This window comes from Macaca nemestrina, chromosome 17, assembly GCF_043159975.1.
Source record: "Macaca nemestrina isolate mMacNem1 chromosome 17, mMacNem.hap1, whole genome shotgun sequence".
In the NCBI taxonomy this organism is placed as follows: Eukaryota; Metazoa; Chordata; class Mammalia; order Primates; family Cercopithecidae; genus Macaca; species Macaca nemestrina.
Window position 1 is genome coordinate 45,354,955 of NC_092141.1, and position 21,786 is coordinate 45,376,740.

The 21,786-nt window shown below is 45.2% G+C and overlaps 1 protein-coding gene across 1 annotated transcript in view; it reads left to right on the forward strand.

Moving 5' to 3' along the window:
- LOC139359296 (uncharacterized) overlaps nt 1-21,786 on the forward strand; it is a 38,989-nt gene that overhangs the window by 4,297 nt on the left and 12,906 nt on the right. Inside the window, exons 2-6 of the mRNA XM_071081921.1 lie at nt 1,381-1,403; nt 2,370-2,696; nt 3,830-3,908; nt 10,688-10,766; nt 15,945-16,052. Coding sequence (XP_070938022.1) covers nt 1,381-1,403; nt 2,370-2,696; nt 3,830-3,908; nt 10,688-10,704 — 446 coding nt within the window. The 3' untranslated portion in view covers nt 10,705-10,766; nt 15,945-16,052. The remainder of the gene's footprint in view (nt 1-1,380; nt 1,404-2,369; nt 2,697-3,829; nt 3,909-10,687; nt 10,767-15,944; nt 16,053-21,786) is intronic.

Genomic DNA, 21,786 nt, shown 5'->3' on the forward strand with positions numbered 1-21,786 from the left:
TTTTGATGACCAATAGACAAGTTTTGTGTCCCAGTGGAATGAGGAAGTGAGAATGTTGGAAAAGCTGAAGAAAGAAGTCCATGAGGTACACTGTGGGACTTGGGCTAGCTAGGAAAGGGAAGCAGGAAGCAAAGACAGCAACTGATACATTGGGAGAAGATGTGAAAAGTTCGAGTCTGCATGTGTTACATGAGATACATGCATAAAGAAGGAAGGAAGGAAGGAAGGAAAGAAGGAAGGAAGGAAAAGGAAAAGATAAAGAAAAAGGAAGGAAGGGAGAGAGAAAGAAAAAGAGAGAAAGAAAGAAAAAAGCAAAAAAGAAAGAAAGAGTGTAGATGTCTTGATCAGTTCCTAAATAGAAACAACAAGAGAAAAGGAATTAAAAGAGGAAGCCATGGCTAAGAGTGGAGCATTACAATATAAGACTTCTAGTATGGAGCGGCACAGTTAGGGGTATGGACAAGTGCAAGTCTTGGAGTAGAATGCAAAGAACTCTGTTGACGGGAACGTGGCCACACCATACTTTGGTGTGATCTCAGGTATAGGATAGTTTGCCTGTAGATAGTCAATGAATGTGGGAGAAGGGCCTAGAGATCTATTGATGACAGAAATGGAGAAATGGAATGTAGAATATCGGCTTTTGAGGAAGAAGGGTTTGGAGAAACAGGAGAGCAGTCATTGAGTATGTGAGGAGCTAGGAGAACATGGAAACCTTTCGTCTCCTACAGCAGTCTCTATTTGAAAAGCTATCAGGGAGATAGTTGATTCAGAAAACAGTTTTGCTTAGCTAAGATAAGGATGCAATTACGGAAAAAAGACTGAGAGAATGTTTTACAGAAATGAGGTTCCAGGGACATGAGAGGAACCTAGAAAGCTTCAACAGTGGTGCCATGAGTTCACAGAAAATAGAAAGCAAGTGGCCGGGGCACGGTGGCTCATGCCTGTAATCCCAGGACTTTGGGAGGCTGAGGCGGGTGGATCACAGGGACAGGAGATCGAGACAATCCTGGCTAACATGGTGAAACCCTGTCTCTGCTAAAAATATAAAAAAAAAAAAAAGGGAAAAAAAGCCGGGCATGCTGGTGGGCGCCTGTAGTCCTGGGTCCAGAATTGGTGGGTTCTTGGTCTTGCTGACTTCAAGAACGAAGCCGCAGACCCTCGCAGTGAGTGTTACAGTTCTTAAAGATGGTGTGTCCCGAGTTTGTGCCTTCCGATGTTTGGACATGTTCGGAGTTTCTTCCTTCCGGTGGGTTCGTGGTCTCGCTGGCTTCAGGAGTGAAGCTAAGCTGCAGACCTTCGTGGTGACTGTTACAGCTCTTAAGGTGGCACATCTGGAGTTGTTCATTCCTCCTGGTGGGTTTGTGGTCTCGCTGGCCTCAGGAGTGAAGCTGCAGACCTTCAAGGTGAGTGTTACAGCTCACAGTGGACCCAGAATGAGCAGCAGCAAGATTTATTATAAAGAGCAAAATACAAAACTCCCACACTGCGAAAGAGCACCCAAGAGGATTGCCACTGCTGGCGCTGGCAGCCTGCGTTTATTCCTGTATCTGGCCCCACCCACATCCTGCTGATTGGTCTATTTTACAGAGAGCTGATGGACCATTTTGACAGAGTGCTGATTGGTGCGTTTACAATCCTTTAGCTAGACACACAGTGCTAGACAGAAGTGTTCTCCAGTAAGGATTGGTGTATTTACAAACCTTGAGCTAGACAGAGTACTGATCAGTGTATTTCCAAACCCTGAGCTAGACACAGAGTGCTAAGAGTGCTAGACAGAAAAGTTCTCCAAGTCCCCACTAGGTTAGCTAGATACAGAGTATTGATTGGTGTATTTACAAACCTTGAGCTAGACACAGAGTGCTAAGAGTGCTAGACAGGGCCGGGCGCGGTGGCTCAAGCCTGTAATCCCAGCACTTTGGGAGGCCGAGACGGGCGGATCACGAGGTCAGGAGATCGAGACCATCCTGGCTAACACAATGAAACCCCGTCTCTACTAAAAAAAAAATACAAAAAAAAAAAAAAAAAAAAAAATTAGCCGGGCGTGGTGGCGGCGCCTGTAGTCCCAGCTACTCGGGAGGCTGAGGCAGGAGAATGGCGGGAACCCGGGAGGCGGAGCTTGCAGTGAGCCGAGATCGCGCCACTGCACTCCAGCCTGGGCGACAGAGCGAGACTCCGCCTCAAAAAAAAAAAAAAAAAAAAAAAAAAAAAAAAAAGAGTGCTAGACAGAAAAGTTCTCCAAGTCCCCACTAGGTTAGCTAGATACAGAGTACTGATTGGTGTATTTACAAACCTTGAGCTAGACACGGAGTACTGATTGGTGCATTTATAATCCCTCAGCTAGACATAAAGGTTCTCCATGTCCCCACCAGACTCAGGAGCCCAGCTGGCTTCACCTAGTGGATCCCTCACTGGGGCTGCAAGCAGAGCGGCCTGCCAGTCCCGCGGTGCACCTGCACTCCTCAGTCCTTGGGCGGTCCATGGGACCAAGCGGCGCGGCGCAGCGGGCAGCGCTCCTCTGGGAGGCTCGGGTAGCGCAGAAGCCCACGGAGGGGTGCAGGGAGGCTCAGGAATGGCAGGATGCAGGTCCCGAGCCCCCGCCCTTCGGGAGGCAGCTGAGGCCCGGAGAGAATTCAAGGGCAGCGCCGGCGGTCCCGCACTGCGGGGACATGGCGCACCCTCTGCAGCTGTTGGCCCAGGTACTAAGCCCCTCACTACCCGGTGCTGAGTGCGGGCACCGCCGAACCCACGCCCACAGGGAACTCGCGCTGGCCCGCGAGTGCCGGGCGCAGCCCCGGTTCCCGCCCGCGCCTGTCCCTCCACACCTCCCGGCAAGCAGAGGGAGCCAGCTCAGGCCTCGACCAGCCCAGAGTGGCTCCCACAGTGCAGTGGCAGGCTGAAGGGCTTCTCAAGCGCCACCAGAGTGGACGCCGAGGCCCAGGAGGCGCAGAGAGCGAGGGCTGCTAGCAGGTTGTCACCTCTCAGTCCCAGCTACTCGGGAGGCTGAGGCAGGAGAATGGCGTGAACCCTGGAGGTGGAGGTTGCAGTGAGCTGAGATTGCGCCATTGCACTCCAGCCTGAGGGACAAAGTGAGGCTCTGTCTCAAAAAAAAAAAAAAAAAAAAAAAAAAAGAAAGAAAAAAGAAAAAAAATAGGAAGCACGCTAAGAATGTGCGTTTAGAGGTGTTGTACATTTTCAGCATTATAAATGAATTGAGATGAGTAGCAATAGTTTTTTTGGTCCATAGATTTTTGGTATCTTAACTAGTTTTGGATCTCTTCCACTAAAGAGATTGCCTGTGGAACCTTGTTAGGAATGTAAGTACTGAAGGCAAACTGCTTGGGTTTGAATTTTGTTCTGTCCCTTGCACCCTGCCTGGGTTCAAATCCTAGCTCTGCTTAGTAAGTTCTTTTAAGGGGGTGATCTTCGAGCAAATGTCTTAGCTCCTGTTTTCCCAAGTAAATGGACACAGTAGTTGCTACCTTGTGAAAGATTCACGTAATTGACCAGCATTTACCGAGTAGCATCGGTGTTTAGTTTTAGTCATTGGTGATTGTGTAGTTGGACTGTGAGGCGGTGCTGGGGTGGGGGGTGGTGTGTGTGTGTAGCACGTAATTGCATGCGGAAAGGAAAAGATACTTTTGATGACCGAGAGGCAGCTTTTCTCTGCTTTTGTATCAAAAGGGAAGAAGGGAGTTTGGAGAGGGAAAGGAATTCTGTTCAATACTAAGCTCTCTTCCTCAAAATCAGAGGTACATACAATGTGTAATAATTTACAGAATTTCTAGACTTGAGCAATCTGATTTTTTAAAATTTATTTTTATTTTTTCAGGTCGAGGCTGAGCTGGAGTTAATCTGTGGCGACATGCTGGAGGTACTAGACAAACACCTCATTCCAGCAGCTACCACTGGTAAGTCCAAGGTTTTCTATTATGAAATGTAGGTTCTATACTAGAAAGGAAAATGTAAGATTCAAAGTTGGCCTTTTTAGAATCATGACTTTCTTTTATGTAGGTTTCCAATTTTTATTTAAAAATAATTGTTTAATGTTAGAAGGATAGTTGATGTTGGAATAAAAAGATGGTCAGGCTATTATAAAAATGCATTAGCTTTTGCTTTAGTTATTTCTATTCTTTTGCTTTCATGGAACCTATCTCATTTCCCTCCCCCAAACGGCCACACATTGCACAGTCCTGGCTGAATGTTTCGTGTAGAAATTTTATGTTATGATTCATACACTTGTGGCATTTCTTGGAACCACTTGCTTGTTTAATTCTAGTCTATGGAGTGATAATTTTGTTGATACTTGGAAGCTCCTCAGTTAATTTCTGTAGGATTTTTGGTTATATTTAATAAGGAAAATAATAGGAAATATCTAAGAAAAAAAGAAACAAAGCCAATTATTCTTGAGAGTGTTTAAAATTATTGAAGTACACTTGTTAGTTCTTAGTATAGAACCTACATTTCATAATAGAAAACCTTGGACTTGCCAGAGTGGTAGCTGCTGGAATGAGGTGTTTGTCCAGTGCATCCAGAACGTCGCCACAGATTAACTGTAGCTCAGTCTAAACCTAAAAAAAAAAAAATAAATTTTAAAAAATCAAATTGTTGAAGTCAAGAAATTCTGCAAATTATAACACATTCTATGTACCTCTGATTTTGAGGAAGAGAGCTTAGTATTGAACAAAATTCCTATGCCTTTCCAAAACTCCCTTCTTCCCTTTTGACACAAAAACAGAGAAAAGTGACCTCTCCCTTATCAAAAGTATCTTTTCCTTTCTTAAGTGCTACACACACACACCACCCCCTACCCCAACCCTCTCACAGTCCAAATACAGAATCACCAATGACTAAAACTGAAGGCTGATGCTACTTGGTAAACACTGGTCAATTACATGAATCCTTCCACAAGGTAGCAACTATTGTGTCCATTTACTTGGGAAAACAGGAGCTAAGACATTTGCTCAAAGATCATCACCTTAAAAGAACTTACTAAGCAGAGCTAGGATTTGAACCCAGGCAGGGTGCAAGGGATAGAACAAAATTCAAACCCAAGCAGTTTGCCTTCAGTGCTTACATTCCTAACAAGGTTCCACAGGCAATCTCTTCAGTGGAAGAGATCTAAAACTAGTTAAGATACCAAAAATCTATGGACCAAAGTAACTACTGCCACTCATTTCTATTCATTCATAATGCTGGAAATGTGCACACCACTTCTAAAGGCATATACCCAGTTTGTTGCTTTTTTTTTTTTTTTTTTTGAGAGGGAGTCTCACTCTATTGCCCAGGCTGGAGTGCAGTGGCAGGACCTCGGCTCACTGCAAGCTCCACCTCCCGGGTTCACGCCATTCTCCTGCCTCAGCCTCCAGAACAGCTGGGACCACAGGCACCCGCCACCATGCCTTGCTCATTTTTTGTTTTTTTAGTAGAGATGGGGTTTCAACGTGTTAGCCAGAATTATCTCGATATCCTGACCTCGTGATCTTGGCCTCCCAAAGTGATGGGATTACAGGCGTGAGCCACCACGGCCTGCCTTTTTGTTTTGCTTTTGTTTTTGTTTTGTTTCGTTTCCCCAATTTTTTTTTTGTTTGTTTGTTTGTTTTTTTGAGACGGAGTCTTGCACTGTTGCCCAGGCTGGAGTGCACCATCCCCGCTCACTGCAAGCTCCGCCTCCCGGGTTGAGGCTATTATCTTGCCTCAGCCTCTATAGTAGTTGGGACTACAGGCACCTGCCACCACGTCCGGCTAATTTTTTTTTTTTTTTGTATTTTTAGTACAGACAGGGTTTCTCTTCACCTCGTGATCCGCCCGCCTCGACCGCCAAAACTACTGGAATTACAGGCATGTGCCACCACACCTTGCCAATAGACTCTATTTTTTTATTTTATTTTTATTTTTATTTTATTTTTATTTTTATTTTTTCTTTTTGTTGAGACAGAGTCTCGCTTTGTCGCCCAGACTGGAGTGCAGTGGCCGGATCTCAGCTCACTGCAAGCTCCGCCTCCCGGGTTCATGCCATTCTCCTGCCTCAGCCTCCCTAGTAGCTGGGACTACAGACGCCCGCCACCTCGTCCGGCTAGGTTTTTGTATTTTTTAGTAGAGACGGGGTTTCACTGTGTTAGCCAGGATGGTCTCGATCTCCTGACCTTGTGATCCGCCCGTCTCGGCCTCCCAAAGTGCTGGGATTACAGGCTTGAGCCACCGCGCCCGGCCCTATTTTTTTAAAAAAATTATTTTTTGTAGAGATGAGGTCACACTTCGTTGCTTAGGCTGGCCTTGAACTCCTGACTTTAAGTGGTCCTTCCATTTTGGCCTCCCAAAGTGCTGTGATTTTATGTGTGAGGCACTGCACCCGGCCGCAGTAGGCTTTTATGGCTTATGCCTTCTGTCCTTTTAAAACTATTTCAACTTAATTTTCTACTCTAATTGTTTGTTGTAGTTTATATATATATGTAAGTGTATATATATTTGTAGGGTGTGTAAATACAGTGTGTGCATATATATATAGTATCTGTGTGTATGTGTGTGTGTGTGTCTGTGTGTGTGTGTATATAGGTATATATATATACACACACACACACATTTTTTGTTTTTTCGAGATAGGGTCCATTCTGTCACCCAGGCTGGAGTGCAGTGGTGCAATCATAGCTCACTGCAGCCTTGACCTTCTGGGCTCAATTGATCTGCCCGCCTCAGCCTGCTGAACAGCTGGGACAACAGGTGTACCACCACCATATCCAACTAATTTTTTTTTTTTTTTTTTTTTTGTAGAGGTGGGATTTTGCCATATTGCCCAGGCTGGTCTCGAACCCCTGGGCTCAAGCGATCTGCCTACCTCAGCCTCCCAAAGTGTTAATATTACAGGTGTGATCCGCTGTGCCCGGCCTATATTACTATGTCGTATGCTGCAGAACCTCTTTTGGAAACAAACTGGGATATAAATAATACTCAAGTGTGACTTTCAGGAACTTATTCTTCACAGTAAGACAATGCCATTGAAAGTTACTGTGTTTCATACGAAGGGGTAGTACTGGCTCTACATTTATTTTTGCTTTTACATTCTGAGGATGGGAGGGCGAGGGATCTAAAATAAATTTTGAGTACCATTGCATTTGAACAATAATAGCTGATCAGCCTAATTCCTTTCAGAAGGGAAATCAGCATGCATGACATCATTTCTTGCCACTTAAATTAAAATTCTAAATTCGTGAGTTTGGCTCTTTAAGAGAAACCAGACCTACTTGACTGCAGTCATCCTAGCTGGCCATAAGACAGGAAGTAAAGGGCCAGGCGCAGTGGCTCACGCCTGTAATCCCAGCACTCTGGGAGGCTGAGGCAGGCGAATCACAAGGTCGGGAAAACGAGACCATCCTGGCTAACAGGGTGAAACCCCGTCTCTACTAAAACTCCAAAAGATTTAGCCGGGCATGGTGGCAGGCACCTGTAATCCCAGCTACTCAGGAGACTGAGGCAGGAGAATGAACCCAGGAGGCGGAGCTTGCAGTGAGCCGAGATCGCCCCACTGTGCTCCAGCCTGGGCAACAGAGCGAGACTCCATCTCAAAAAAAAAATAAAGGACAGGAAGTAAACAGGCAACAGGCAGATGTTAAAAGCTTTGCTTCATTCCTGTGTTGAGAGGACCTTTTTGATTTTTTTCTCCCTCTCCCCAGGTAAATAATCCTAGCATCCTTGTGTTTTCATTCACGTAAGATTTAAAAACTTGCGGCAGGAGATTTTTTGTTTTGTTTTGTTTCTTTTAGATGGAGTTTCGTTCTTGTTCCCCAGACTGGAGTGCAATGACACGATCTTGGTTCACCGCAACCTCTGCCTCCCGGGTTCAAGCAGTTCTCCTGCCTCAGCCTCCTCAGTAGCTGGAATTACAGGCATGCGCTGCTACTCCTGGCTAATTTTTTACTTTTAGTAGAGACGGGGTTTCTCCATGTTGGTCAGGCTGGTCTCAAACTTCTGACCTCAGGTAATCCACCCCCCGCGGCCTCCCAGAGTTCTGGGATTACAGGCATGAGCCACCACGCCTGGCCTGTGGCAGGAGTTTAAAAGTTAAAATGTACTTTATTTCTTTGTTTATTTTATTTTATTTTTTTTGAGATGGAGTCTGGCTCTGTTGCCCAATCTCAACTCACTGCAAGCTCCACCTCCTGGGTTGTCGCCGTTCTCCCGCCTCAGCCTCCCGAGGAGCTGGGACTACAGTTGCCCGCCACCATGCCCGGCTAATTTTTTGTATTATTTTAGTAGAGACGGGGTTTCACCATGTTAGCCAGGAGGGTCTTGATCTCCTGACCTCGTTATCCGCCTGCCTTGGCCTCCCAAAGTACTGGGATTACAGGTATGAGCCACTGTGCCCGGCCACAAGTATCTATTTCTACCAAACACGGTTCAGTTCTCTGAGAAAGATTTCACAGTAACATGTAACATGGAACAGAAAGGTGCAGAATGTAGTCACTTTTTTGTGTGACTATTGCCGTTGGAAAAACTTTTTTTTTTGAAGATGGACTTTCGCTCCTCTCGCCCAGGCTGGAGTGCAGAGGTGTAATCTCAGCTCACTGCAACCTCTGCCTCCCAGGTTCAAGCGATTCTCCTGCCTTAGCCTCCCATTTAGCTGGGACTACAGGTATGCGCCACCACACCGGAGTATTGTTTTGTATTTTTAGTAGAGTTGGGCTTTCACCGTGTTGGCCAGGCTGGTCTTGAACTCCTGACCTCAGGTGATCTGCCCGCCTTGGCCTTCTAAAGTGCTGGTATTACAGTTGTGAGCCATTGTGCCTGCCCGGAAAAACTTTATTTTGACATAATTTCATACTTAAACAGTTTCAAGGGTAGTATAAAGAATTCCTATGCTAGGCTCAGTGGCTCATGCCTATAATCTCAGCACTTTGGGAGACCAAGGTGGGTGGATCATGAGGTCAGGAGTTTGAGACCAGTCTGGCCAACATAGTGAAACCCCGTCTCTACTAAAAATAGAAAAATTAGCCGAGCATGGTGGTGTAATCCCAGCTACTCAGGAGTCCTTATTTTATAAATGGAGAAACTAAAGCATAAAATCACATAGCTCACTTATTATCACACAATAAGTTAATGGTGGAAACACAGGCTTCCTTCTAGGACACTGCTACGTCCTCTGTCCTGTTGCTTAAAAACTGCACTTCTGCCAGGCACAGTGGTGCGTGCCTGTAGCCCAAGCTACTCAGGAGGCTGAGGCGGGAAGATCATTGGAGCCAAGGATCATTAATAGAATCTAGCCTTGACAACATAGCGAGACCCTGTCTCTAAAACAAAATAAAAGTCTTTAGCAGTTAGCCTATTTCACAGCATACATTTCTGATCTCCATGCATAACTAATTCAGGAAATAGATAATATTGTTATTTAAAATTTGTTTCTTATATGCTAATATTTTTCACTCCCTGCTAATATTTTTCACTTGTCTTCTACTCTTAGCCCCCATTCACTGGGGAGAATGGAAAGAAAACAACTGACAACATCCTCAAATGTAAACTCAATTTGCCTCCCTACCTCACACAAGAAGCCAGAGATCTGCTTAAAAAGGTAAGGTTCTTAAATGGTCACCAACACTATAAGATTCAATGACTAGGATTTAACTAGATAGAATTTAATGTATATTTTGAATAATACATATTGAACAAAAAAAGTCTTCAGTTTTTGAAGGCGAAGTACAGATTTATCTAACGACTTTCTTTTCATATTGGTTTTTATAATTCTTTTTTTTTTTTTTTTTTTTGTGACAGAGTCTCGCTCTGTCACCCAGGCTGGAGTACAGTGGCGCGATCTTGGCTCACTGCAACCTCAGCCCCCCAGGTTCAAGCGATTCTCCTGCCTCAGCCTCTGGAGTAGCCGGGATTACAGGCGCCCGCCAGCACGCCTGGGTAATTTTTGTATTTTTAATAGAGACAGGGTTCCACCATGTTGGTCAGGCTGGTCTGGAATTCCTGACCACAGGTGATCCAGCTGCCTTGGCCTCCCAAAGTGCTGGGATTACAGACCCTTAAACAATTACTCAGTAGTAATTAGTAAAGTAAATTTTCTTTTCTTTCTGAGAGGGAGTCTTGCCCTGTCATCCAGGCTGGAGTGCAATGGCATAATCTTGGCTCACTGCAACCTCCGCCTCCCAGGTTCCAGTGATTGTCCTGCCTCAGTCTCCCTAGTAACTGGGATTACAGGTGTGCACCACCATGCCGGGCTAATTTTTGTATTTTTAGTAGAGAAGGGGTTTCACCATGTTGGCCAGGCTGGTCTCGGAACTCCCAGCCTCAGGTGAACCACCTGCCTCAGCCTCCCAAAATGCTGGGATTACAGGCATGAGCCACCGTGCCCGGCCAGTAAACTATATTTTCTCAAGGCAAAGTAGACAAGCAAAGTCTAAAAAGGAAAAAAATCAGTTTGACTAAGGTTCTTTATCCAGGCTTTTTTTCCTCTATCAAGCTGCTTCTCATCTGGGAGCTGGGCCTGGGGACCCTGGAGAAGTTCAAGTAGGGATTGGCATGTTTGGTGTTTTGTGGGGAAGATAGTGCTAGTTTTATGTATTTCTCAGGGTTATATGTAGTTGCTTTTAAGTTTAGCTTATTTTGTGACTTGTAACTTCAAAAAGGTGATTAATTTCTCAATCCAGCGAAGTCCATTCCCCTCAACTTTTCTTTCTGCTTTTTTTTCCCCTAGGCTCATCCATTCTTTAGACACATTAACTGGGAAGAACTTCTGGCTGGAAAGGTGGAGCCCCTCCTTTAAACCTCTGTTGGTAAGTATACATGAAAGCATATAATTGGGTGCAAGGGCTCATACCTGTAATCCCAAAACTTTAAAGGGCTGAGGTGGGAGGATTGTTTGAAGCCAGGAGTTCAAGACCAGCATGGGCAACATAACAAGACTTCATCTCTACAAAACATTTAAAAGTTAGCTGGGCCGGGCGCGGTGGCTCACGCCTGTAATCCCAGCACTTTGGGAGGCCGAGGCGGGCGGATCACAAGGTCAGGAGATCAAGACCGTCCTGGCAAACACTGTGAAACCCAGTCTCTATTAAAAATACAAAAAATTAGCCGAGCGTGGTGGCGGGCGCCTGTAGTCCCAGCTACTCGGGAGACTGAGGCAGGAGAATGGCGCGAACCCGCGAGGCGGAGCTTGCAGTGAGCGGAGATCACGCCACTGCACTCCAGCCTGGGCGACAAAGTGAGACTCCGTCTCATAAAAAAAAAAAGTTAGCTGGGTGTGGTGGCATGTGCCTGTGAGTCCCAGCTACTTGAGAGGCTGAGGCAGGAGGATCGCTTGAGACTTTTTTGGAATAAGAAAAATCGCAGCCGGGCGCGGTGGCTCACGCCTGTAATCCCGGCACTTTGGGAGGCCCAGGCGGGCGGATCACGAGGTCAGGAGATCGAGACCATCCTGGCTAACACGGTGAAACCCCGAATCTACTAAAAATACAAAAAATTAGCCGGGTGTGTTGGCGGGTGTCTGTAGTCCCAGCTACTCAGGAGACTGAGGCAGGAGAATGGCATGAACCCGGGAGGCAGAGCTTGCAGTGAGCGGAGATGGGGCCACTGCACTCCAGCCTGGGCGACAGAGTGAGACTCCATCTCAAAAGAAAAAAAAAAGAAAGAAAAAAAAAGAAAAAATCTCAGAGCAGACAGAAACATTATTTTCATTAGCAGTTCAGAGATCTCTGGTTTATCCTCTCTTCAGCATCTTTGTTTTTATTTTTTATTTATTTTATTTTATTTTGAGACGGGGTCTCACTCTGTCACCCAGGAACCCAGCATGGAGTGCAGTAGCACGATCACAGTTCAACGCAGCCTTGACCTCCCCAGAATCAGGTGATTCTCTCACCTTAGCTTCCGGAATAGCTGCGACTACAGACACGTGTCACCATGCCTGGCTAATTTTTTGCAGAAACAGGGTTTCACCATGTCACCCAGGCTGGTCTCGAACTCCTGGACTCAAGTGATCCACCCACCTCAGCCTGTCAACGTGCTGGGATTACAGGTGTGAGCTGCTGCACCCAGCCAAGCATCTTTTATTTTTGTACTGTTTTTTAAAGAACTAAAGCCAGTGGCAGTTGACTGTATGAGCTATTTTTAAATCAGTTTCCAAAGACAATTAAGTATTTCAGGTAGTTGGGACTTTTCTTTTTTTGGTTTATTTTATTTTGCTTAATTTAACCATTTTAAATATGATTTTCTGGGAATTCTTTCTTCAAACTATAGAATATATGTGCATTCGTTTGCTAGGCTTGCTGCAACAAAGTACCACAAACCGGGTGGCTGAGACAACAGAAATTCATTATCTCATAGATCTGGAGACTAGAAGTTCTTTTTTTTTTTTTTTTTTGAGACGGAGTCTCACTGTGTCGCCCAGGCTGGAGTGCAGTGGCCGGATCTCAGCTCACTGCAAGCTCTGCCTCCCGGGTTTTTACGCCATTCTCCTGCCTCAGCCTCCCGAGTAGCCGGGACTACAGGCGCCCGCCACCTCGCCCGGCTAGTTTTTTGTATTTTTTAGTAGAGACGGGGTTTCACCGTGTTAGCCAGGATGGTCTCGAACTCCTGACCTCATGATCCGCCCGTCTCGGCCTCCCAAAGTGCTGGGATTACAGGCTTGAGCCACCGCGCCCGGCCAAGACTAGAAGTTCTACATGATGTTGTTAGAGTTGGTTTCTTTGACGACTGTGAGGAACTGTATGTTCCTTGCCTCTCCCCTGGCTTCTGGTGGTTTGCTGGTAATCTCTGTGATTCTTTGGCCTGTAGGTGCATCACCCGGATCTCTGTCTTCATGTTCACATGGTGTTCTACCTGTGTGCGTATCTGTGGCCAAATTTCCCCTTTTTGTAAGGATGCCAGGCATACTGGATTAGGGTTCCTCTCTACTCCAGTAGGACCTCATCTTCACTAATTATGTCTGCAATAACCTTTTCCAAATAAGGTCACATTCTGAGGAACTAGAGGTTAGAATTTCAACATACGAAATTTTTGGGGGAGTGGGTAAGGCACACGCTTCACCCCATAGCAATATGTTTATGAGTAAATGAGTTAGTATGTTAGTTATTGTCTTTCTCCCACCTCAGAATCTGAGAAAATACAGTTTCTTTTTCCATTCCTTGGGATGTAGGTGGAGAAGGAGGAGGAGGATGATGGTGATTATTTTTTGGTCATGGTGCATAATGTGACCCACTTTAAAAAGCAACAGACAATTGTAAGGAGGAGAACTGTCATACACCTACCGCCCAGCTTAAAAAATGATTAGGTCATCTTGTTTAAACATAACTGCCGTCCCAGCATCACACCTCAGAAGTTGACAGTTTGCCCAGTTTTTTTTTTTTTTTTTCTTTTTTTGAGATAGGATCTTTCTCTGTTGCCCAGGCTGGAGTGCGGTGGCATGATCATGGCTCATGGCAGCCTCAACCTCCCAGGCTCAAGGGATCCTCCCGTATAGCTGGGACCACAGGGGTGTATCACCACACCCAGCTAGTTTTTTGAATTTTTCTAGAGATGAGGTTTCCCTGTGTTGCCCCACCTAATTTTGTTGTTGTTGTTGCATTCTTTTTTTTTCTCGTCCTGTTTGTAAGTATTTAATTAAGGTCTCTATATAACTTGGTTACTATGTCTCTTAAGTCTTTTGTCATGTACAGATTCCCCTTGTGATTTACTGACGAAACCGGGTCATTTGTCCTGTAGAATTCTCAAATTTTGATTTTGCTGATATTATCCCCATAGTTTCACTGACCATGTTCATCTGTTCCCTGAATTTCCAAAAACTGGTAGTTAAATTTAGGTGGTTGATCTGATTCAGATTAAACTCTCAGTATTGCATGCTTTGATCAGGAGGCATAACGTGTAGTTGTATTTGTGTGTGTGTGTGTGTGTGTTTGTGATGTTAGTGGTCACTGATCATTGCCTGTGTCAGCATTTTACTACCAGGGTAATTTGGCAATGTCTGGAGACACACTGATTGTCACAGCGTGGGGGAGGGAACGCCATAGGTACCTTCAGGGGTAAGAGTCGGCGCAGCACAGCCCCCTACAGCAAAGTATTAATAGGCCTAAAAAGTCAGTAGCACTGAGGTTGAGAAACTCTGGCCTACTTTTATAATTTCATCAGGTGTTTATGAAATGGTCTTATTCGAACTGTTATTTCTTCTTTCCTTGTTAGCTGGAATTCTTTCATAAAGTCTTTGATCAGTTAGTTACTCAAGGTATACTTCATACAGGAAAGACAGGATGTATGTTTGATTCTTTCCTAGTTTTCAAAATAATGAATTAGTTCCCTAGCATCTCCCAAAATTGACCAATGAACTTTGTGTGTGTGATTTTTTCTTTTTTATTTTACTATGAACTTACACGTTTTAACGTATTTGTGTTTCATTTCATTGCAGTTGTTTTTATTTTATTTTTATTTATTCATTTATTGTTTTGAGGCAGGGTCTTACTCTGTCACCCAAGCTGTAGTGCAGTGGTGTAATCTCTGCCCACTGCAGCCTTGATTCCCGGCCTCCAGCAATCCTCCCACCTCAGCCTCTTAGTAGCGGGGCCACAGGTACACCACCATGCCCAGCTAATTTTTGTGTTTCTGGGAGAGACGGGGTTTTGCCATGTTCACCAGGCTGGTCTTCAACTCCTGGGCTCAAAAGCAGTCCGCCTGCCTCTGCCTCCCAAAGTGCTGGGATGATGGGTGTGAGCCCCCGCACTGGCAGTTGTCTTAATTGATGCTCAATTTTTCCCTTCGTTGAATGCTGGCTGCAGTGAACGCTGGGTGCGTCTTCCTGTTGGTTTCTGAGTCCTTTTGACATGAGCACATGGGCTGGTGTTGTACCAGAGAGCAAAATAAGGAAACTGGTGTTCTGTGCTTATGTTGTGCATTTCCCCACACCTGGAATCAGCCGCTCCTCCAGGGAGTGCGGTTCACAGTCTGGGCTCTGGGAGAATTATAAGGTCAGTGTGGTCACCTTTTAGTATGAAGTCAGATATTCTAAATTATTATTTACTTCCCACATTTGGCCCAAGAGTCTAACCAGATATTTTGGGAAAGAGAGAAGGAATTAAAGAAATCAATCTCATGGTTAGCACTGAAGTGAGAACTACACTTTCACAGGGAAATATAACTTATAACCCATGCAGAATAGAGAATTAGTTTTGCTCCTTTAGATTTCTAAAGGAATGAGATAATCTGTGGGAAGAAATTTTAACTGGAGCATCTTACCAGTTAAACATATGAATTTAAAAATTTGTGTTTTAACTCTGCTTCAGTAGTTTTTCAGGTTTATTACAAACCTGCAGTAGCCAACTGAACTAATTATCTCTACACAGGGATTTAGCCAGTGGACTAGGCACACTGAAGCTTTGTGAGAGGGGAAATTGGTATTGACATTTTTTCCAGCTTGTTTTGAGTTCCATATATTCACTTTTTTTTTTAATTGAGACAGACTCGCACACTGTCGCCTGGGCTGGTGTGCAGTGGCACAATCTGTGCTTGCTGCAACCTCTGCTTCTCAGGTTCAGGCAATTCTCCTGCCTCAGCCTGCCAAGTAGGTAGAATTACAGGCGCCCACCACCATTTTGTATTTTTAGTAGAGATGGGGTTTCGCTATATAGGCCAGGCTGGTCTCGAACTCCTGACCTTGTGATCTGCCCGCCTCAGCCTCCCAGAGTGCTGGGATTACAGGCATGAGCCACCATGTCCAGTTGATATATTCACATTTTTAATAGGAAAAACTGTATACTAAAATCTATTCGAGTGCATGTTTAAGATTTGAAGATGTAATTTGACTCAGTACTTTCCACCTGCATTTTTTCCTTCATTCTGTGCCTGCTAAGACTATTCTAATACTTCATTGTAGTTAACCCCTGCGAAAAGAGCTCCCAGAGCTTAAGGTGCATTTGATTGATGTCATATGGACTATTTATTATTTTCTAAATTATTTTGTTTGTATAAAGCAATCTGAAGAGGATGTAAGTCAGTTTGATTCCGAGTCTACACATCAGACACCTGTCGACAGCCCAGATGACTCAACTCTCAGTGAAAGTGCCAATCAGGTCTTTCCGGTAAGTGAAAGAATTTCCACGTAGTCATGGGAAATTGTAAGTATGAGGATGGGCTCTTGGATAAGAAAATTCAGTTTGCCTGCTTTGCAGTTCATGTAGGTATCCTGGCCCACTATTTTTTTTTTTTTAAATAAGCCATGCTTTCGTAACTCATTGATACCTACAGAATTGATTTTCATAAGGCAACATTTTATTTTAGCAATTAGAGTGGAAGGTACAATTTTTGGAGAGTATGATTCCCTTTTTAGGTTGGGCCACAGACTTAAAATGGTGTTTGGCTTAGCATCTCAACCAAAAATTAGTCATAGCAGTGGGGGAGAAAAACCTCACTAACTGCATGTATTTTATTCCTGAAACAGCTGTAGATTTTTGATACTTCTTTTTTTTTTTTGAGACAGGGTCTCACCTTGTAGCCCAGGCTGGGTGTAGGGTGTAGTGGTGTGATCACAGTTCTCTGCAGCCTTGACCTCCCAGGCTCAAGTGACCCACCCATTTCAGCCTCGTGAGTACCTGGATTACAGGTGTGTGCCACATCCAGCTAAGTTTTTATTATTTTGTAGAGACAGAGTCTCACTATTTTACTCCTGGACTCAAGCTATCTTCCCGCCTTGGCTTCCCAAAGTGCCAAAATTATAGGGATGAGCCATCATTCCTGGCCCTAGTTTTGGTACTCTTAACATAAGTAGGGGATTTTTTTTTTTTTTTTTCATACGCAGTCTCGCTCTGTCACCAGGCTGGACTGCAGTGGCATGATCTCAGCCTACTGCAACCTCCGCCTCCTGGGTTCAAGTGATTCTCCTGCCTCAGCCTCCTGAGTAGCTGGGACTACACGCACGCGCCACCACGCCTAGTTAATTTTTGTATTTTTAGTAGAGGCGGGGGTTTCACCGTGTTGGCCAGGATGGTCTCCATATCTTGACCTCGTGATCCTTCCACCTTGGCCTCCCAAAGTGCTGGGATTACAGGCATAAGCCACCACACCCAGCCTATAGATTATTGTCTTTTAAGACTCTAGGTTTGGGGCAATTGGTTTCATAACAAGATTAACTGATAGCCTAACTGACCAGGTATATGGGGCAGGTAAGAGGAATAGTCTAAGACAAACCTTCATTTTTCAGCGTGGATAGATGGATCAATCAACATTGGGAAGCTCTATTAGAATAAGTAAATTGATGGCATTACCAGAGGAATAGGGAATTTTTTTGAAAGACCAAGTTTAGACATATCAATAATTTGGGCTTGGAAATACTGAGTCTTAGGAGTTCCTGGGAAACATACAGGTGAAGATATCCAGTTGGCAACTTGATATAAGGATCTGGAGATAGAAGATTTGATGTTAAAGCTGTGGCTTTGAATAACATTGCTCATTTATGCGTTTTCAGAACCTTTTTTTGTAGATTCTTTGTAGACAGTGTTGTCTACAAATAGAAACAGCTTCTTCCTTTCTGATGCCTAAGCCTTTTATTTCTTGCTTTATTATATTAACTGTAACTGCCGATATGATGTTATTAATAAATTAAATGGGAATGGCGACAGTAGACATCTGTGCCGTGCTCCTGATTTTAAGGGGAATATATTCCACCTTTTACCATTAAGTATGTCAGCTCATTTGTTTGTTTCCTTTTTTTTTTTTTTTTTTTTTTTTTTTTTGGAGACAGAGTCTGAGTCTGTCGTCCAGGCTGGAGTGCAGTGGTGCCATCTCAGCTCACTGCAACCTTTGCAACCTTCATCCCCAGGGTTCTAGCAATTCTCCTGTCTCAGCCTCCCAAGTAGCTGGGATTACAGGCAGCTGCCACTACGCCCTGCTAATTTTTTTTTATTTTTAGTAGAGATGGGTTTCTCCATGTTGGCCAGGCTGGTCTCGAACTCCTGACCTCAGGTGATCCACCCACCTTGGCCTCTCAAAGTGCTGGGATTACAGGCATGAGCCACTGTGCCTGGGCTGTTTGTTTCTTCTTTTTTTTTGAGATGAAGTCTCACTCTGTCACCCAGGCTAGAGTGCACTGGTGTGATCTTGGCTCACTGCAATTTCCACATCCCACTTTCAAGCGATTCTCCTGCCTCAGCCTCCCCAGTAGCTTGGATTACAGGTGTCTGCAAGCACACCTGGCTAATTTTGTATTTTTAGTGGAGATGGGGTTTCACCATTTGGCCAGTCTGGTCTTGAACTGCTGAGCTCAGGCGATCCACCCACCTTGGCCTCCCAAATTACAGACATGAGCCACCATACCTGGCCTGGACAATTTCTCTTGATCCAGCTTCACTAACTCTTTGCTCTATTGGTAATCTTTATCCTATTATTGATACCTTCTAGTGAAATTTTTTATTTCGGATATATTTTTTCAGTTTACATTCTGTTTACATTGAGTTTACATTACAGTTTATATTCTGTTCAGTTCTTTTTCATAGATTTTTCTTCTGTTGAGAACTTATATCTTAACGTTTACTTCAAGCATGCTCACTTTTATCTTATAGAGCATGATGATAATAGCTGTCTTAAAGTCTGGTAATTCCATCGTCTTGGCATTGGTGCCTGTTGATTATCTTTTTCGCTTGAGAATGGTCACTTTTCCACGACTCTGTGTGTGTTGAATAATACCAGTTTGTATGCTGAACAGTTGGAATATTCCTTTGTGACTCTCTGGTTCTATTAAAATCCTCCAGAGAACGCTGATTTTAGTTGTTGTTTTCAGCATTCGGTCATCCTGCTTGGATTCAGACTGCAAGGTCTGCCTCGCCTTCTTTTCTCCCTGTGGATTCCAATGTCATGACAGTTTTCAAAGCCTGTCCTGTGCTGCTTTAGATCATCCTGCATCGATCTGTGTCCTTTGGGGGTTAGACTTGGACTTGTAAGCCTTATGTCGTTGTTCGGTTTTCGAGGCTTTTGCTGTGCTGCTTTGGGGTATTCTGTGTCTATGCACCTCAGGAATGAGCCCTGGACAGATGCTTGTTCGTGCACAGAAGTAGGAGAACTCTCTTCTAGGTCTCCTCTCTGGGATTCTTCTCAACTTCCTGCCTGTCCTAGAGCCAGAATGATGGGACTTCTCAAGGAGGGTTAGTTGCCCATGCCACTGCCACAGCAAGAGAGAGAGGGAAAAAATGGACATTTCTCCCTTCCAGCTCTGAGACTCAGGGACTCATTTTCTGAGTTCCTTGATCTACACAGACAGGGCTTGTCTGGGAGTTTTAGCTGTCCACACTGCACTGCCACAGCTCACTGCGTGCCTATCCTCAGATCACACACGCACACGCACACACACGCACACACGGAAGTTCACTCCCATGTGGGCCCCTTTCTCCAAGTATGACTCTGCATTTCTTTTTTTTTTTTTTTTTTTTGAGACGGAGTCTCGCTCTGTCGCCCAGGCTGGAGCTCAGTGGCCGGATCTTAGCTCACTGCAAGCTCCACCTCCCGGGTTCACGCCATTCTCCTGCCTCAGCCTCCCGAGTAGCTGGGACTACAGGCGCCGCCACCTCGCCCGGCTAGTTTTTTTGTTGTTGTTGTATTTTTTAGTAGAGACGGGGTTTCACCGGGTTAGCCAGGATGGTCTCGATCTCCTGACCTCGTGATCCGCCTGCCTCGGCCTCCCAAAGTGCTGGGATTACAGGCGTGAGCCACCGCGCCCCGCCGACTCTGCATTTCTTTACTCTTCAGAGTGCACAGGTAGTTGCTTTTCGTATTTATTCCAGAGTGTTTAGTTATAACCAGCAATACAAATATGCTATAGTGGACTACTCCATCTTGATTGGCACTGGTGTCTTAAAACAGTTATACTTCTTTTTCTTTTTTTGAGACAGGGTCTCACTCTTTTTTTTTTGGGGGGGACGGAGTCCCGCTCTGTCGCCCAGGCTGGAGCGCAGTGGCCGGATCTCAGCTCACTGCAAGCTCCGCCTCCCGGGTTCCCGCCATTCTCCTGGCTCAGCCTCCCGAGTAGCTGGGACTACAGGTGCCTGCCACCTCGTCCGGCTAGTTTTTTGTATTTTTTTTAGTGGAGACGGGGTTTCACCATATTAGCCAGGATGGTCTCGATCTCCCGACCTCGTGATCCGCCCGTCTCGGCTTCCCAAAGTGCTGGGATTACAGGCTTGAGCCACCGCGCCCGGCCCAGGGTCTCACTCTTTTGCCCAGGTTGCAATGCAGTGGCATTGTCACTGCAGCCTCAATCTCCCAGGCTCAAGTGATCCTCTAGCTTCAGCCCCCTGAGTAGCTGAGACTACAGGTGCACACTACTGCATCCACTAATTTAGTTTTAGTCTATTTTTTTTTCTTTTTGAGATGGAGTTTTGCTCTTGTTGCCCAGGTTAGAGTGCAATGCTGCCATCTTGGCTCACTGCAACCTCTGCCTCCTGGGTTCAAGCAATTCTCCTGCCTCAGCCTCCTGAGTAGATGGGATTACAGGCCCCCACCACCATGCCTGGCTAACTTTTTGTATTTTTAGTATAGACAGGGTTTCACCATGTTGGCCATGTTGGTCTCAAACTCCTGACCTCAAGTGATCCCCCAGCCTCAGCCTCCCAAAGTGCTGGGATTACAGGCGTGAGCCACCGTGCCTGGCCCACTAATTTATTTTTTATAGAGATGGGGTCTTGCTTTGTTGCCCAGGCTGCTCTTGAACTCCTGGTCTCAAGCTATCCCCTCATCTTGGCCTCCCAAAATGTTAGGATTACAGGTGTGAGCCAGCACATCCAGCTTATTTCTTAAATGAGTCATTAAATGTATGTCTCTTTCGCTATACTAAATGTCAGTAGGGACAATTTTGATTTTGTTTATTTTATTTTGTTGTATTGTATTGCATTGTATTGTATTGTATGACGGTGTCTCACTCTGTCGCCTCGGCTGGAGTGCAGTGGTGTGATCTCAGCTCACTGCAATCTCCGCCTCCTTGATTCAAGTGATTCTCCTGCCTCAGCCTCCCGAGTAGCTAGGATTACAGGTGTGTGCCACCAAGCCCAGCTAATTTTTGTATTTTTAGTAGAGACGAGGTTTCTCCGTGTTGGCCAGGCTGGTCTCAAACTCCTGGCCTCAAGTGATCTGCCTGCCTTGGCCTCCCAAAGTGCTGGGATTATAGGTGTGAGCCATTACACCCAGCCTATTTTATTTTATTTTTTAAACTCATTTATTTTATTTTGTTTTGTTTTGTTTTATTATTTTATTTTATTTTTTTGAGACAGAGTCTTGCTCTGTCGCCCAGGCTGGAATGCAATGGTGCGATCTCAGCTCACTGCAACCTCCACCTCCTGGGTTCAAGCAATTCTCCCACCTCAGCCTCCCTAGTGGCTGGGATTACAGGCACCTACCATCATGCCCTGCAAATTTTTGTATTTTTGTAGAGACGGCGTTTCACTATGTTGGCCAGGCTGGTCTTGAACTCCTGAGCTCAGGTGATCCTCCTGCCTCAGCCTCCCAAAATGCTGGGATTAGAGGCCTGAGCCACCAAGCTCGGCTTTACTTTTATTTTTATGTTTTTGAGACAGAGTCTCACTTTGTCACCCAGGCTGGAGTGCAGTGGTGTGATTTTGGCTCACTGTAACCTCTGCCTCCTGGGCTCAGGAGATTCTCCTGTCTCAGCTTCCCAAGTAGCTGGGATTACGGGCATGCACCACCACTCCTAGCTAAATTTTGTATTTTTAGTAGAGATGGGCTTTTGCTAGGTAGGTCAGGCTGGTCTCAACTCCTAACGTCACGTGATGTGCCCACTTCAGTCTCCCAAAGTGCTAGGATTACAGGCATGAG